The sequence below is a fragment of the Galeopterus variegatus genome, unplaced genomic scaffold (assembly GCF_000696425.1).
Source record: "Galeopterus variegatus unplaced genomic scaffold, G_variegatus-3.0.2 Scaffold3067, whole genome shotgun sequence".
NCBI lineage: Eukaryota > Metazoa > Chordata > Mammalia > Dermoptera > Cynocephalidae > Galeopterus > Galeopterus variegatus.
In genome coordinates, this window is record NW_007729178.1 from 232207 (window position 1) to 249736 (window position 17530).

Genomic DNA, 17530 nt, shown 5'->3' on the forward strand with positions numbered 1-17530 from the left:
CCGGCGGCGGGGAGGCGGGAGCTGCGTGCCTGGGCAGCGGGCACGCGCGGGCATCCGCGCCCGCAAGAGGGCGCCAGGTGTGCCGGGGCATCCCTGTCACGTGGCCCAGGCGGCTGGAGCGCGCGGCACCTGGCAGGAGGGCGGGGCCCTGCAGGCCACACCTCCCGCCGGCTCCGGCCCCAGGGCGGGGGGCTTGGCCAAAGAGAAGTGAGTGTCTGCAAGGTCTAGCTGGGGAGGACCCCAGAGGGGTGTGGGGCACCCCTCAAATTACGGGGACACTGTGGGGGACGACACCCTCTCCTTCCCTAGGGTGGAGGCTACCATGGCAATGAGTGGCAATGAGAAGGGAGCGGGCGCCCCTGGGAAAGGAGACGCTGAAGGAGATGAGATGGAGGGGTTCAGGGCCCCTGCGGGGAGCCCCAGATCCCAGCTTGAAAAGATGGAGTCGTGGCAAGTGAGCCCCGAGGTCCTCGGGTGAGGGGCCCGGCTCTGCCCCAGCTGCTGTGCGAGCTCGGGAAGCCCCTGCCTCTTTCCGGGCTCTGGGCCTGTGCCTCACCTCCCGGGGCCATCTGAGGTGCGAGGTGTCACCTCTCTGGTCTGCCGCAGGATGGGCCTCTCTGCCGCGGCGCCGCTGTGGGGCCCCCCGGGGCTGCTGCTGACCATCGCCCTGCACCCGGCTCTCTCCGGGCGCCCTCACCGGGACTACTGCGTCCTGGGCGCCGGGCCCGCCGGCCTGCAGATGGCCTACTTCCTGCAGCGGGCCGGGAGGGACTACGCGGTGTTCGAAAGAGCCCCCGGGCCGGGCAGCTTCTTCACGCGTTACCCCCGCCACCGCAAGCTCATCAGCATCAACAAGCGGCACACGGGCAAGGCCAACGCCGAGTTCAACCTTCGCCACGACTGGAACTCTCTGCTCAGCCACGACCCCCGGCTGCTCTTCAGACACTACTCGCGTGCCTACTTCCCCGATGCGGGCGACATGGTGCGCTACCTGGGCGACTTCGCAGACAGGCTGGGGCTGCACGTGCTCTACGACACAGCCATCACCCATGTCACACTGGACAAAGATCAGCAGGCCTGGAATGGCCATTACTTCACCCTGACCGACCAAAAGGGCCAGGCATACCAGTGCAGGTAAGGAACCGGGTGCCAGAGCCCCCGCTGAAGCTGGGGCCTTTGTCAGACAAACGGCACCCCTCGGTTGGCAGGTAGGTGTGGGAGGAATGAGAGAAGAGGAACATTCCTGACACTCCTTGTTCCCACTGAAATTCAGGGCAAAGAGGTTCAGCTCAGCCATCGTTTCCCAAGAGTGTCCTTAAAACATCGTGGTCAAATATGTCTGTAAAATACTAATCTCATCTTTTCTCCAGGATTTGACAGTCTTTAACATCTTCATATTCACTGTGATGTTCCAGTGTTGGGTAAAGTATTCAGCAGAAGCACAGCTTGTGTGCCCACAAAAGCCTTTTTGTAGACCATCTCCTGGAACTAGGGGTCCCCAAAATACCTTCCGGGAAATGCTGGACCAAACGTCCTGCGAGCGTTAGATGGGCCCAGTGGGATTTCAGAACTGAAGAAGATGGAAGGCCCACAGGCAGTGCTACAAGCAGTCAGTTTTAGCTTTCTTTGGCTTGGGAGACAGCTTAATATTGTGTGGACTACCCCCAACATGTTTCATCTCCACAAGGAATCTGTGGGGAGGTTCACTGATCCCCATTTTACAGATGAAGAGCTGAGACTCAGAGAAGTAGAGTAACTGGCAATTTGAGCTCAGATCTTCCCGACTCCAAAGCTGTGTTCTTTCTGCTGCACCAGACTGCCTCTCTCTTCCTGGTCATCAGCACAGCACCTGGCTCCAGGCAGGTGTTCAGTCAGAGATCGTCTTCTCATGCCTGTTGCTGGAGGCCTAGCTTTGCTCCTTGCCTGTCACAGCCCTGGGAACAAAGCGTTGTGCCACTTGCACCTTAGGCGTCTGTGCTACAGTGGAGGGAATCAGATATAGCAGAAGAATGAGCGTCTGAAAACAAGGATCGATAGGGGCTGCACAAGTTATGTTTATTGAAACTACCCCGTGGTCAATCCATTATTCTGCAGGCCGGCAGGATTGAGCTCCCCAGCGGCCCACCACTGGATTGTAATCCCCAGCGACACGGAGAGCAGGACTTTGGGATTGGGCCAATCTGTGGTCAGGTTTTGGCTCTGCTGTTCTTAGGAGCCTTGAGGCCATGGCCTGCAGGGCCAGTGTGTCCTCACCTATAAAGCAGGCCATGTAACACCAGCTCAGGGCTGCTCTCAAAAGTAAAGATGATGGGCCGGCCCGTGGCTCACTTGGGAGAGTGTGGTGCTGATAACACCAAGGCCACAGGTTCGGATCCCATGTAGGGATGGCTGGTTAGCTCACTGGCTGAGCGTGGTGCTGACAACACCAAGTCAAGGTTTATGATCCCCTTACTGGTCGTCTTTTAAAAAAAAAAAAAAAGCAAAGATGATGATACACAAACACACTTGGTATAGGGCCTGGTACAGAATCCCTGCTCCGCAGATTCTGCGTCTGCCAGGCAAGTCAGAAAGCAGAAAGGAGAGCTTCAGGTTTCATTTTCATCACCGGTGGCGATACTTGTCTGACTGCTGTGTTCAAAGTTAAGTGATTTATTCAGTTTTTTATAACATCATCCTCATTCAGAGAGTAAATGTTTGGTATAATCCCAGTACAGTGTTGAAAATGTATCTACTGGACTGTGAGCTCCGTGAGAGGCAAGGGTAGCTAAGGTCTCTCGGGTACACTGGGATAGGTCAATAGGTGAATGAGTGAATGAATGAACAAATGAATGTCCTCTCCTTTTAGGAGCCAGCAGCTGGGGTGAGGCAGGTGGGTCCAGAGACTGATTTTCTCTTAGTGGTCTTATAGTTAAGAGACTGAGCCCTCTTTTTTCTGTCCCCCCCCCTGCAGTGTCCTTCTTGTAGCCACTGGTTTGTCAGTCCCCAACCAGGTTGATTTCCCTGGCTCCGAACATGTGGAGGGTTATGAGTCTGTGTCTGTAGACCCTGAGGACTTTGTGGGTCAGAATGTGCTGATCCTGGGCCGTGGGAACTCCGCCTTTGAGACAGCAGAGAACATCCTGGGTGTCACAAACTTCATCCACATGCTGAGCCGGTCCCGAGTCCGGCTCTCCTGGGCCACCCACTATGTTGGAGACCTCAGGTATGCTCTATTCCTGCTTGTGTTTTCTGTTCTATAAGCCCAAAATGTGGGAAGAACCTCCCCTAATGCCTTTCCTGGCCCCAGCTGTACTAACCACCCTTTCTTCTGAGTCTCCTTTCCCTCCATCTGCTTTCTGTTGGGGCCTCAGAGCCATCAACAATGGCCTGCTGGACACCTACCAGCTCAAGTCCCTGGATGGGCTGCTCGAGTCTGACCTCACGGATCTGGCCATCCTGAAGGACCACAATGGCAAGTTCCATGTCACCCTGAAGTTCTTTCTGGAGGAAGCCAACACCAACCAGAGCGCCGACTCCATCACCCTCCCTCAGGACGACAATGACAACTTTGCCATGCGTGTGGCCTATGACCGGGTCATCCGCTGCCTGGGCTGGAACTTTGACTTCTCCATTTTCAATATGTGAGTCCAAATGGGGGAGGACCTGGGATCTCTTAGGAAACCCCTTCTGACCCCTCCCTGGGGGAACAAAGTGGCCATTCAGTGGGCCAGCAACAGGGCTTTCAGGACAGCACCCTAAGCAGGATGTGGGTGCTGCCTGGTTTCCCTCCCAGGACATGACTCTCTGTCCCCTGTGGGACCCAGGTGGCCCTCCATCCTGGAGCAGCAGCAGCAGATCTTCATCTGCGTCATGCACCTGCACCTGCAAGATGGAAAGGCGAGTTCAGACAGAACGCAGAGGGGAGTTGCTGAAAGGCAGCATGACATAGTGGCTCGGAGCACAGGCTCTGGGGTTGGCATGAGGTTCTCTGCTTCCCACATCTGTGAGCTCTGGGGAAGTTACTTAACCAAGCTGCGCCACAGTTTCTTCATCTCTAAAATGAGATTCATAGTTTCTTTTTCTATGGTTGTTGTGAGGTTTAATATAAGCAAATGCTCAGCATATACTATATGCTCAATAAAATGTGAGTTGCTAAAATTATTTATGACTGTTTTGAAGAACAGCTTCATGGAGCCCAGTCTTTAGGCATGGCTGTCCAGTACCAGTGAGGCTTGGTCCAGTCTCTCACTTTCCTTCTGACCAGAGCATAAGAGGACAAGCTGGAGGGCCTGTCCTTTCTCATCAGGTGATGGCAGGAACCAGTCTTAGTCCAGAGCCCAGCCCTGAGTCAGGCTTGAATCCTGGCTCTGTCCCTGACCTGCCATGTCCTTACCCTAAGCCTCAGTTACTTCATCTACTAGATGGAGGTGATTGTCCCCACCTCCTAGGACCATGGTGGGGTTTAAATGTGGTGAGGAATGTGAAGCACCACCAGTGCCAGGACTGGGATAAGGGCTTCATACTCGGCAGCTACTTTTATTAACGACCCTTTCCACTCACAGGTCCCTCAGACTCAACTCAGGGAGTGCGTTTGGCAAGAAGTACCCACTGATCCGAGCTAGCTATGAGTCCAAAGGCAGCCGGGGTCTCTTTATCCTGGGTACCGCCAGCCACTCGGTGGACTACCGGAAATCTGCTGGCGGCTTCATCCATGGATTCCGATACACAGGTGAGCCTGGCTGAGAGAGGGGGCCACTGTCCCCACACAGAACCACCATCATTATCTCCAGGGCCTATAAACACACTCCTGATTTCCAGAAGCAGTAAAAGCGTTGCTTATTCATAGTTGATTGTCATAAATTCCCTATCTAGGGTAGAGGACAGTGGGTTTTCATGATCTGAGGATAGGGCTAGAAAAGTATCAGATAAAGTGTAAAAGTAGGTACATTTGGGGGTGGCAAGTTATGTGCTTAAGCCCTGTGCAGGTTAAACACCACACATTGGCAAGAATGCCAAGCTTGAGGAATGCTAACCTGGTTTCCTCCCCAGCTGGGTCGTCTTACAGGTGAAGCTTTAACCTCTCTAAGTTCCTGTTGGACATCCCTAATGTCAGAGATGTAAATGAGGCAAACTATGCTCTCATGTCACTGTTGTGAGAGCTAAATAAGGTAACACCTGAGCACTGTGCAGCTAAGAAGCATCACACACACGCACACACATACACACACACACATTTTGAGTACCAACGCATTTCAATAAAAATTGCAACTGGATTATATTGATTCTTTTTCAAAATTCTCAGTACCAAAAGTATAAATTTTCTGCTAACTTGAGAATATTTGCATATAAAATACTAAAATATCTTTTTTTTTTTTAATTCCGTTTATTGCACAAGTATAATCCCCTACCAGAAACTGGTGCTGTGAGATTTTAAGGATAGATGGGAAACAAAGCAAGGGACAGGTGAAGTCACGCGTATCAACTGTCTTCAGTGGGCTAAGCACGGTGAACACACGACCCTGCTCAGGGGGGTATGAAATCTTCATTTTTCTAAAGAAACAACTGAGGCTCAGAGTTTTGGTGATTTTCTCACCATCACAGGAATTAAGACCCAGGCCCTTTCTCAGGAGATACTTTCTACAAGGGTCTTTTCTTCTGTAGGAAGCAAACCAGTGCCTTTTCTGTAAAGAGAAGCGATTCTGTAAATATTAGGTGCTCCTTTCCTATCATTAACCTCTGGAAAGGACACAGAGTTTGTTGAAACTCACTCAGATACCTGGTATTCAGTTAGGTGAGTCCATCTGAAAGAATGAAATCATAGTAAACTTATAGCTGATCGTCAGAAATCTGGAAAACACAGGGAATAAGGAGAGTAATGCCTATTACTCTACTACCTTCTGCTATTCTACTGCCCAAAAGACATTCAATGCCCAGAGACATTCAATGTGCAAGTTTTCTCTAAATATAGTTCCATCTTTCCCTACTTAGTCACAAAAAGTAATGCTCATTGTCACAATTCTGGAAAATACAAAATAACACAAAGAAGAGAACAAAACCTGCTGTGATCACACCCCTCAGAGATATCCAGCTAAAATTTTGGTAGTTCTTTTCCAATCATTTCTTCCTTTCTACTTCCTTTTCCTTTTAACTTAGTGGAATTTTTTTTAGTATAAAGAGTAAGATGAGGATAACAAACCCAGACAATATGGAAAAACCTGCATGACATGTTTCTCTGTGGGAGAGATGCCACTCCTCGGCCTCCAGAGTGCAGGTTTGGGTGGGCACCATGGTGTCAGGCTTGGCCATCATTGCCAGCTACTGCTCAAGAATGACAGTCTCTGGCTCCTGTTGCTGGGCATACAAAAAACTCATTTAAGGAGTCCTGCAAATTAGCTGCCCAACCCTGCTGAATCCACACGTGCCTTTGGAAACAGGAGGGTAACACTGAAGTGTCCCACTAGCAGCCTCACCACCACTGCCAACAGCAGCCCCTGGGTAGCTCCGTAGGCCGTTGGGCAAGTGCTTTACTGCATGCAGGTATTACATGGGCCAGTTAATTCTTCCATAAGAACCAGAAGGTCCTGCATCCTGCATTCTGACATTTCCATATTTACTTGCATTGCCTTTATGCTAGCTTCTACATTTCACTCTCCTTCCAGTTTGGCAGGGAAAGATAATCATGTTTTGCTGTTGATTTCTAGACGATATAGTTTATATCCCATGTGTGTTGTCAGGGAAGGAAACTGGGGAGAGGAGAGGATTTTGGCCGTCTGTAAACTGAACTATTTGCCAATTTGCAAATTGAATATATACACGCACACATACACAGAGAATGAGAAGAGTCTGTCAGTTCAGCTGTGTGTCCCCAATAAGAAACCCTCATGCCGGGGCCGGCCCGGTGGCGCACTGGAGAGTGCCCCGCTTGGGAGCGCGGCGGTGCTCCCGCCGAGGGTTCTGATCCCATGTGGAGACCGGTTCCCGCTCACTGGCTGAGCGCGGTGCGGGCGCAACACCGAGGGTTGCAATCCCGTTGCCGGTCCCCGGTACGGGCGCGACACTGAGGGTTGCGATCCCGTTACCGGTCAGTAAAAAAGACAAAAAGGAAAAGAAAAAAAGAAACCCTCATGCCATTCCCAGGCTGGTTGCCCTCCCCACATCCACTGTCCTGGCAGATACTGCCCCATCTCCCTTCCTTCAGCCTCCTGTTTTTTCTCCAGCTTACATACTGATCCTCACAACAGCCCCATGAGACAGACTCTGTTATTTCAACTCACGTTTTCACATAAGGAAACTGGGGCACAGAGAAGTTAAGTATCCTGTCCAGAGTCATCCAGCCAGTGTATGTCGGAGATGGATTTTGAATCCGCACCTGTCCAGCTAGAAAGCTCACACCTAACCACTAAGCTTCAGGCAAATGGGGAACAATCCTGGGTGTACAGGCAGCCAACTATGTGGTCACTGAGCAGCTGAGGACCCTAGGAGGGAGAGGGACAGTGCAGATGTACACAGTAGGGTCTGCCTGGACCTTGCTCATTGTTCAGCTGAGAAACCATCCCAGGAGAAACAAGTAGAAGACAGTAGAGCAGAGTAAAGTAACGGAAGATAAAGATGGAGGCACAGACCTCCACAGCATGGAAGATAGGACATGCTGGAAGCCTTTTCTGTTCCCCTCCTAAATCACTCTCCCGTCCTTCCCGGCCTCACCTTCACCTGAGTTGAGGCCACTTCATCTCTCCTGACTGGTTTTCCTGCCACTGTTCTCTGGCTTTCCAGCCAGAAGCCAGGGTACCCATCAAAACAACCTTTCTTTAAACAAAAAGCTTGTCCTTCCTCTGCTCACAGCTCTTCAGTGGCTCCCATCTCCATGGGAAGTGTCCCAGCTCCTTGGCCTGGCACTAGGCTTTGCACAGCCAGCCCCAGCTCACCGGTCCTGTCTCTCCCCTTGCCTCTTCTCCACACCAACCCTGCTTGTCAGAAGGTGCCTGGCTCTCTCAGAATCTTACTTGGTGTACATTGTTCCCTTTGTCCAGGCATACTTCTCTAGCTGTTGGATTCCTGAACATCTTTTCCCATGATTATGGGCCCAGTGAGTTTCCTTTCATGGGAATCATCTGTTTGTGTCCTTGCCTTCATTGGATTTGGGTGTTTTGTGGATTAATTTTGGAAGAGCACAGAAGTCAAGGCCCATATGTCCCCCTGGTGATCAGAGATAAGATCTCAGGTGCAGTGGGCCCTTCCTCCCCCTGGTCATTGCAGTGCGTGCTGTTCACCGGCTCCTGGAGCACCGCCACCATGGCCTTGCCTGGCCCTCCACCATGCACCCCATCACACAGCTGACCAACTCCATCATCCGGCGTGTGAACGAGGCTTCTGGCCTTTACCAGATGTTTGGCGTGCTGGCTGATGTCATCCTGTTGAAGGAGTGAGTAGCCATCCCCACCCTGCTGTCCCCTCCGCTCTGCCTCACACGCACACCCTGCCATAGCACTTCTCTTCCTATTCCAGGTGTGGAGTAGCCCAGTCGTTCCTCCCTAAGATGAAGCCCGCAGCAGGGAAACAGTCTATTTGGGGGGATAAATCAGTGAAATCAATACCACAAGCTCTGCAGATAGACAGTCCTGGGTGTGAATCCCGGGCTTACCACTTTCTTGCTGTGAGACTTGGGCAAGTTAGTTAGCCTCTCTGGGCCTACCTTTTCTCCTCGTCTACAAAATGGGGATAATAATGCCTACTCTGCAGCATTGAAAGAAGGAGCAAAGGTAACTTGTGGAAAGCATTAGGCAGTAAGTAGATGAGCAGTAAACAAGGCCACTAGGAGTGTACCAGCATTGTGGATCTAGTTCCTTCAGAGCTCTGGCTGGTTAGCTCAGTTGGGTAGAGCATGATGCAGATAACACCAGGTCCAGTGTTTGATCCCTGTACTGGCCAGCTGCCAAACAACAAAATTAAACATTTCTATGCCTTTGTTTGTTTTGGTTTGCCTTTTTTTGTGGGGGAGGAGATGGGGGGTGGTGGCAGCTGGCCAGTACAGAGATCCAAACCCTTGACTTTGGTGTTATAAGACCCTGCTCTAACTGAGCTAACCAGCCAGCCCCAAAAGATTTTTAAAAATTATTTCCCTCAGGCTAGGACCACATTTGTCATGATCCTTATCAACCTAGTAATCAGCGGCAGATCACAGAGGATGGACAGTTCCTGAGAAGGAAACAGTACAGAGTACAGGGGAGAAGGGCCTGCAGGGAAGGACTGGGGAGGGCACTGAGAGGACAGGTGGCAGGTGAATAGCAGGGGAAGGAACTTCAGTCAGGGATGGCCTGGTCCAAAGCCAGAGAGTGCCACTGCACACCAAGCTCAGGGACACACGAGAAATTCAGCAGCACTCACTGCCAAAACCTCGCATTATCCTTGACTCCCCTCTCTTGTATGACACCCTTCATTCAAACTAAGGGCGAATCCTGTCACCTCTACCCTCAAATTATGTCTAGAACCTGACGAGCTCTCTCTGGCTCTACCACTACCACCTAGGTCCAGATCCCCAGCCTCTCTCACCTACACCAAGACGACGGCTCCCACTTCTGGCCCAGGGTCTGCTCTCGACACAGCAGCCAGAGTGGGCCTTTTAAAACCTGTGTCACACTGACCTCATCTCTGCTCAGTGCTCTCAGTGGCCAGTGCCTTCCCTTCTCACCCAAAGTGCCCTGACCCCTCTCCTGCCCTCTGCCCTCATTCACACCACTCCAGCCTCACCAGCCTTCCTGTCCCTTGAATGCAGCAAGGCATTCACTCCCTCCTTAAGGCTTTTCCACTGCTGTCCTCTCAGCCCGGAACACTCTTTTCCCATACATCCATTTCAGGTCACAGAGTTTTCTGGAATCTATCCCACATGCAAGAGCTCAGCTGTACCAGTAATATTCAAGTGAGGTGTGGAGCCGATCCAAGTCTGTGCACTGCTTGATTGACGCTTCTCGGAGGGAGAGAGGCACATGCCCCTCCCCTCTGCCACAGCACTGAGGGTCTTCCCCCTGCGTTGCCATTCTCTCCAGGAATGCCACAGCATTTGAGTACCTGGAGGAGTTCCCCATACAGATGCTGGCCCAGCTGGAGACCCTCACAGGAAGGAAGGCAAGGCATGGGCTGTTCATCATCACTATGGAGTATGGCAAAAATTTCTCTGGACCTGACAAGGACGTCTTCTTTTATGACCGGTCTGTGGGGCACACAGAAGATGCCTGGCAGTCTAACTTCCTCCATCCTGTCATCTACTACTACAGACACCTCCCCACCGGTGAGCTGGCTCTCTGCTCTCCCCCTGAACATGGGTTCTCTGGAGGTGGCACTCCTCAGACCCTGCTCTTTATAGAGTTGTCACCAATAAGCCCTTACACAACACCTTCAGCTGACAGAAGGGAGACCACTGGGGGACTCTGCTTAGAGACCAGACAAGGGCAGAAGGTCTGAGAATGATAAACATTGTTTCACGACCTGCATAGGCTGCACATGGAATGCCATGATCTCCTCCATGCACCACATAGTAAGGAAGACACTGTCATGCTGCAGTGTCTACAAAAGAGGCCAACCATGGTGGGGAGAAGGGGGATCTGGAGTCCGAATATGAGAAAGAACAGGGCAAGGAGCTGGAGCTGCTTAACACAGCATAGAAAAGCTGGATGAAATTCCCAGCTCCATCCTTTCATCGCTCTGTGACCTCTCAGCCTCAACTTCCTCATCTGTAAAGTGGGGATAACAATGTACCTTCCTTATAGGATTGCGTGAAGATAAACCTGATAAGATACACAGAGTCCAGCACAGTGCTGGCACAGAGCTTCCAATAAATGAATAACCTAGGGGACACATCTCCTGCTTTAGAACTTGAAGGGCTGTCAAGTACAGGAGGGTAGTCCAAATAGGGGTTGGTCCCAAGGGCAGGGGTAGTATCAACAGGTAGAAGTGACTGGAATGCAGGTCTGTGTTCAATATGAGAAGCCATGAATAGCTGTCCAGCAGTGCAATTGATCACCTCCTAGAGTCAAACTCCCCAGTATAAGGATGGTCAAGTCATGGCTTAATGGCCATCTGCCTGGAACACCACAGAAGGGAGTCCACACCAGGTGGAAGCTAGACTAGATGACCTCAAAGATCCCCTTCAGTACAGGCCCTTGAGTCTTCTCACAGAAAGCCCAGTTTTAAAGCAGCTGCAGTAGAGTCAGCCCACGTGAGTCAGAAAAACACCAACTTCAAGTTATTAGTCTCAGTACTACCCTCTGAAACCACAAGGGACAAGTCTACTTCCTCTTTCTCATGTCAGGCTTCCAAATATTTGAAGATGGCTTGGAGCAAGCTGACCACAGCCCAGTGCAGATGTGTATCAGGGAAGCCAAGCATGAGGGAATGAGGGAGAAGTTTAGGATCTGCACTGTGTCAGTTCCAGGACGGGAAGCCCAGCCTCTTGGCCCTAATGTGGCCCCTTTCCCCTCCCCACAGAACAGGAGGTGAGGTTCCGCCCTGCACACTGGCCCCTGCCACGGCCTGCAGCCATCCACCATATCGTGGAAGACTTCTTGACAGACTGGACTGCCCCAGTTGGGCACATTCTACCTCTGAGGCGCTTCCTGGAGAACTGTTTGGACACCGATTTGCGAAGCTTCTATGCAGGTACCTTAAGTTCCCAGAAGGACAAAGGGACTGAGCTAGAGGTTGAAAAGAGGCCAGATAGATCCATGTCTGTGGAGTTTCAGGACCTGTATCTAGATATCCAAACCTCAGATTCCTGTTCCCTACAATGTGGTGGACCATATGTTCACAGAAACCTCCTACCAGTACAGCACATGTAAAAATAATGTAAGAACTGGCAGGAAAATGAGGGAACTCCCCAGAAACCAGATACAATGAAAAGCAGAAACCACTGCTGGACCTGAGATATCTGCTGATCATTATCCACTGATATCCTACACCCTAGGTTTTAAGTAACCAGCCTTGGGATGGGAAGACAAAGCTAGAGCAGGTGGGAGGTCTAGTTAGAGACCCTCAAATACAGCTTGGATCTCAGTAGGTAAACTAGAAGGCAAAAAACACTCCCAAGGGGGAGTTGGGGAGATGCACACATTTTGGCCTTGGGTCAAATGTGAAAAAAAAGTCCCCTGAGAATTTCCAGCCATTAGGCCCCACTCACCCAACTTCACACTACCATTGTGGTGCAGAAGTCACAGAAACAGATGCACATCTTCTCTTAAGAAATATGCTTTAGGGCCGAGCCCGTGGTGCACTCGGGAGAGTGCGGCGCTGGGAGTGCAGCAGCGCTCTCGCCGCGGGTTCAGATCCTGTATAGGGATGGCCGGTGTGATGTGCTCACTGGCTGAGCGCGGTGCAGCTGGTCACAAAAAAAAAGGACAAAAAAAAAAAAAAAAAAAAAAAAAAAAAAAAAAAAAAAAGAAAAGAAATACACTTTAAAACTAGGCCTCAAAGAACTCCCACAGATAAAGTTCCAAGAAACATGAACTCCCAGTCAAGACTCACTTAGCACTTAAGGACACAAAACACCATGAGGGGGTGTCAGCAGAAACAACAAACTATAGGATCAAACCTACAAAGACTGCAGGTGTTGTAATGGTCAGATACAGAGTATAAGGTATGTTTAATATATTCAGAGAAATTGAAAAGATTATTGAAAATATAATGAAGGGGTAGAAACTACCAAAATTGACTGGGCAGTTTTGAGAAAGATTCAAATAGAACTTCTGGAAATAAAATAATAAATTGGAAGTTAGAAATTCAGTGTAAACATTTAGCAGTCCATTAGACAGGGATGAAGAGAGAATTGGTGGACTGGAAGACAGACCTGACAGCAAACCCCAAGAGGGACTTGGGGAGAGAAGTCCAATGATGTAGAGGGGCAATTGATAGAAATAAGCCACATTTTTGTCTTTTAAACCCCTAAATGCTTAGAATATCCAAGAATATCCATTCCTTGTTGTTGTACTTGAGAACTCATCTGTTAAACACCTGTCATATATCAGGCACTATTCACAGCAAGTCAGGTTAGAGACCAACTCTGGCCTACAGATCAGAGAGTGTGTCCTTGTTTCATCCTGAATCTGCTTTGAAATATGGCTGTATATAATATGGACTATATTATGGACTTGAGACAGTAGTAGTTTTAATAATCTAAATAAGTGCAGATGCTCAAACAGAGTTAATTCATACAGCCAGAGCTAAACAACTTGGAAATACTAGCAGTCTGCAAACTATTGATCTTGATCATACACTTATACATGAAATTACATGGTAGAGGTCCAGAGTCCTCAGCTCTAAAATGCTTGCCTGTTCCTTGAGGATTCGAGAGTACCCAAAAAAGCCAGTGCATATTAGGGAGTGTATTCCCACCCTGAGTTACACGTCCCACCAATGCATCATCCCAAGCCCTTTAACCTCCTGTATCCCAGATACTGCTCGACAGTACAGGTCACTATGTGTCACTGCCTTGAACCGAGATTCCTCCCAACAGAAGGCCACCTGGCAGAGTGGTGGGCTTCCCTCCACCCCCTTAGCTGATGTGCAGCAGCTAGTTCTGGCCTCGCATTCTGCTGGGCTCTGTGTCCCTGGACCCTGCAGAAGGGGTGATGTCATCAGAAGGGGGTGCTTGCCAAATGGCCACCTTGCTGCCCTTCTGCTGTCCTCCCTGGCACCAGCTCTCTTCCCTGCTCAGACGAGGGCCACAACCTGTCCTGCCAGGGGGCCTCCATGCTGTGTGTGTATAGGAGGTAATATTTGGGTAGCACCTTTCAGCCTGGTCACCCACATGAGGCTCACCACATCCTTCGTAACGTACCCACTTTTTACTTGAGATAAAGGGGCTCTAGGATGTGAAAAGTCTTGTCCAAGGTTACAGAAGGACTCCAACCATTTCTGACACCCCGTCTTCCCATCCTGTCTCCCAGTCCCTCAGAAGATGGAGCCCTTATCTGTTTCATCTCTTCTGATTTTTCAAAAATCATATAAGTACTTGGCTAGAAGACTTTTTCCTACCTTCCCTACCTGTGTTCTCATTCCCCAGAAGGCACTACATCTAGCTCTTGTGGTTCTTCTAATGACCTCTCTCTTCTCATAGCTTCTTTTGGTTGTTTCTCCACATTTCTAAATAATAAGCATCCACGGTCACTTTGTGATTGGGCGAACATGAAGTATGCACCAGCTTCCTGCTGTGATGCGATAAGGGTTTACCTGTTTTGTTTTGTTTTTTTGTCTTTTGTCTTTTTTCCGTGTCCGGCAACGGATCGCAACCCTCAGTGTTGCCCCCGTACCGGACCGGGGACCGGCAACGGGATCGCAACCCTCGGTGTTGCTCCCGCGCCTCGCTCAGCCAGTGAGCGGGAACCGGTCTGTATGTGGGATCCGAACCCTCGGGCGGGAGCGCCGCCGCGCTTCCCAAGCGGCGCACTTATCCAGTGCGCCACCGGGCCGGCCCAGGGTTTACCTGTTTTATCTTTCTATCCCCACAGTCTTTAGAACAGAACTTTGCACACAGTACTTGCAATGCAAACACCGTAGAGAGAATAAATCTTTGCAGGCAGCTCTGAGCTCACAGTGGGTCTGACAGTCACTGAGTCTGGTTCCCAGCCACACTCGGGCCAGCTTCCAGAAGAGAAGGCTCGGGGTCTGCTCACGAAGGGGCCCACCCCAGTCTGGCCCATGCAGAGCCTCCTGCTAGGCCCTGATCTCTGGGAGCTGAGTCATTTCTGTGTTTTTTTTTCATTTTGTAGCCTTGTTCTTCCAAAATATCAAGGCAGCCTCCTGTTTCTGGAGAGTCAGGGAGGGTCACAGATCCATGACCTACTCAGGTTGGACATGAGATGCCCAGAAAGGTCAGGTCCCAGTTTCAAGGGATGGAGGGCACTGGGCCAGGCCCCTGGTGAGCCCACACCCCTAGCATCAGCACCTCCTCTTCCTGTACCTCTGCCCACACCTGTGAGCCTGACTCAGTCTTCTTTTCTTGCTTTGATGTAGAGTCCTGTTTTCTGTTCGCCCTAACACACCAGAAGCTGCCACCCTTTTGCCAGCAGGGGTACATGAGAATGCAGGGGCTTGTGAGTACCGAGACCCTCCGGCAGCACGGTGTGGAGAGCAGGCTCCTGCGGGACTATGCCACTGCAGACAGGCCCCTGAAGGACAGCAGCCAGCAGCCAGGTGATCATGAGCCAGTAGGTCACCACCTGGCTCCAGGATCTCTGGTCCAGTCCCTTGACAGCAGCAAGGAGGAGCTCTGACTGTGGCCTGTTGGGATGTGGGCACAGTGGCTGGGCTTCTCCCGCCCAGGCCCACAATCAGCCCTCTTTCCCCGCAGCCTCATGATGCCCCCGATGTCTGACTGCCAAACCACTCAGATCATTGTAGTGACTGGACCAAAGCAACACGGAGTGTGCACGAGGCCTGAAATGCAGCCGTGGAGAGCAGGCTCCTGCGGGACTATGCCACTGCAGACAGGCCCCTGAAGGACAGCAGCCAGCAGCCAGGTGACCATGAGCCAGTAGGTCACCACCTGGCTCCAGGATCTCTGGTCCAGTCCCTTGACAGCAACAAGGAGGAGCTCTGACTGTGGCCTGTTGGGATGTGGGCACAGTGGCTGGGCTTCTCCCGCCCAGGCCCACAATCAGCCCTNCAAGGAGGAGCTCTGACTGTGGCCTGTTGGGATGTGGGCACAGTGGCTGGGCTTCTCCCGCCCAGGCCCACAATCAGCCCTCTTTCCCCGCAGCCTCATGATGCCCCCGATGTCTGACTGCCAAACCACTCAGATCATTGTAGTGACTGGACCAAAGCAACACGGAGTGTGCACGAGGCCTAAAATGCAGCGATGGTGGTTTCCTCCCCTGCTGTTCCTGTCCCCCAGTGCCCAGAGGCAGGGTCAGCAGCAAGGCATCCTCTGCAAGGGTGAGCCAGGCTTGTCTCCAGTTGAACTGTCCCTGAGCACCAGGCTGGCCCCTCACAAGTGCCCATCTGCCCCTTTTCCTTCTGGTCTACACTTCAGATGGACCTGGATCCTGCCCGTGGTAAAATCCATCTTCATCTTCATAAGGGTTTGTGCTGGGCACTTTAAAAGAGTTCTAATATACTCAACAACTGAAATAGACAGGTGGGGTTGTTGGCCCCCAGACTGCTGCTGAAGACACCCACTCAGAGAGGTTGAGTAACTCTCAGGGCCCACAGCCAGGACTCCCTGTCTGTGATACACTCCTCCCACTCGCTGCCTCGCCCTTCCCACCCCATGTTCAACAGGGTTTGGACTTGGCTACGGAATCCAGGAGGGCTAGTCTGGTTTATCTTCATAGGACCAGGGGGCTGTCATCGTGCAGAGATAGGACAGCTTCCTGCAAAGGCATTTTATCTAAGCACGTTTCTCCCTGAGCCGCAGAACTCGGAGCTGCTCTCTCCACAAGATTGCACCCCCTGATGAATCTTCAGCTTCTGTGTCTTCTTTTCTTCCTAATCCCTTACCACTCCCCTGCCCTCTGGTATCTTGAACCATGCCTTGCTTCTGACCTGCCCAGTCAGGTTCAGTAAAACAGTTATCCTGCTGCCTTTCTGCAGTGAGCACCCCTTTGTGCTCATGGTGTGCAAGAAGACATTTATAAATTCTTTTGTGTGGTAACAATGATGAATTTAGTTCCTGGTCCCCTTAGCTGTTCCAGCTCCTCTTCATCGTCCTTCCTCACCAGGAGTCTGCACTCTCCCACCAGGCGTTTAGTCTCATTATAAATGAGTAAACCATGGGAAAGCATTTGTACATGAGATAATCACAGTAATTTTTCAAAGCCCAGGATCATAGGTGATTGCTTTCTCACTGGTTCTTACTAGTTCTTCATGTATCTGCTCAGAATTCCAGGGACACGAGCTGGCAGGTGAGCTGAGTTGGTTAGAGTGCAACCTTATAACACCAAGGTCGTAGGTTCAGATCCCTATGATTAGAAATTTGGATTTTTAAATACCATGAGAAACTATTGGAAGATTTTGATCTGGGAAGTGGTTGTTATGTCTGAGGTTGCAATCCCAGCTCATCCTTGCTAGCCACCAAAAAAAAAAAAAGAATTTCAGGGACATGGGCTTTCTGGAACCAAAGCCCTTGCATGGGAACACCTCTTCCCCTCTTGGCTAGGTCCAAACTCCCTTAACCACCTGGCCCCACTGTCTGTCTGCAGACTCTGCTCCCCAGTCATTCCCAGAGTTACAGCAATGAAACTCCCACAGCCTTGTCCTGTTGGGAGGAATTGCTTACCCCATGATAATACTTGGGATGGTTTGCACAGGGCTGAAACTTCTAAGTTAAAGGTTTCTTTCTAATCCCAGGATATTGGATTTACCATATTTCATACAGATTACAGGTAAACCAAAATTGCCGGCCCGGTGGCGCACTGCTACAGTGCGCCGCTTGGGAAGCGCGACAGCGCTCCCGCCGAGGGTTCGGATCCCACATACAGACCGGCGCTCACTGGCTGAGCAAGATGCGGGAGCAACACCGAGGGTTGCGATCCCGTGGCCGGTCTCAGTCCGGTACGGGCGCGAC

At 51.0% G+C, this 17530-nt stretch overlaps 1 protein-coding gene across 2 annotated transcripts; it reads left to right on the forward strand.

Moving 5' to 3' along the window:
• The first annotated feature begins 448 nt into the window (after positions 1-448).
• FOXRED2 (FAD-dependent oxidoreductase domain containing 2) lies at positions 449-15620 on the forward strand. Of its 2 annotated transcripts, XM_008583860.1 has the most exons (9): positions 449-1134; positions 2951-3202; positions 3351-3620; positions 4542-4708; positions 8236-8401; positions 10023-10264; positions 11461-11631; positions 14980-15087; positions 15414-15620. In XM_008583860.1, exons 1-9 carry the CDS (start codon positions 608-610, stop codon positions 15563-15565), a joined length of 2055 nt encoding a protein of 684 aa, XP_008582082.1. In that variant the 5' UTR covers positions 449-607; the 3' UTR covers positions 15566-15620. The 2 variants fall into 2 exon arrangements, with proteins under 2 accessions (XP_008582082.1, XP_008582081.1); XM_008583859.1 differs by lacking the exon at positions 15414-15620 and having other exon boundaries at positions 14980-15408.
• Positions 15621-17530: the final 1910 nt, after the last annotated feature.

What these genes read in the sequence shown, in the direction of transcription:
- FOXRED2 (XM_008583860.1), top strand. Translation starts at nt 608, where the DNA reads ATGGGCCTCTCTGCCGCGGCGCCGCTGTGGGGCCCCCCGGGGCTGCTG. An exon ending in GACTTCTCCATTTTCAATAT is followed by an intron (nt 3,621 to 4,541) that starts GTGAGTCCAAAT and finishes TTCCACTCACAG; the next exon opens with GTCCCTCAGACTCAACTCAG. An exon ending in CTACAGACACCTCCCCACCG is followed by an intron (nt 10,265 to 11,460) that starts GTGAGCTGGCTC and finishes CCCTCCCCACAG; the next exon opens with AACAGGAGGTGAGGTTCCGC.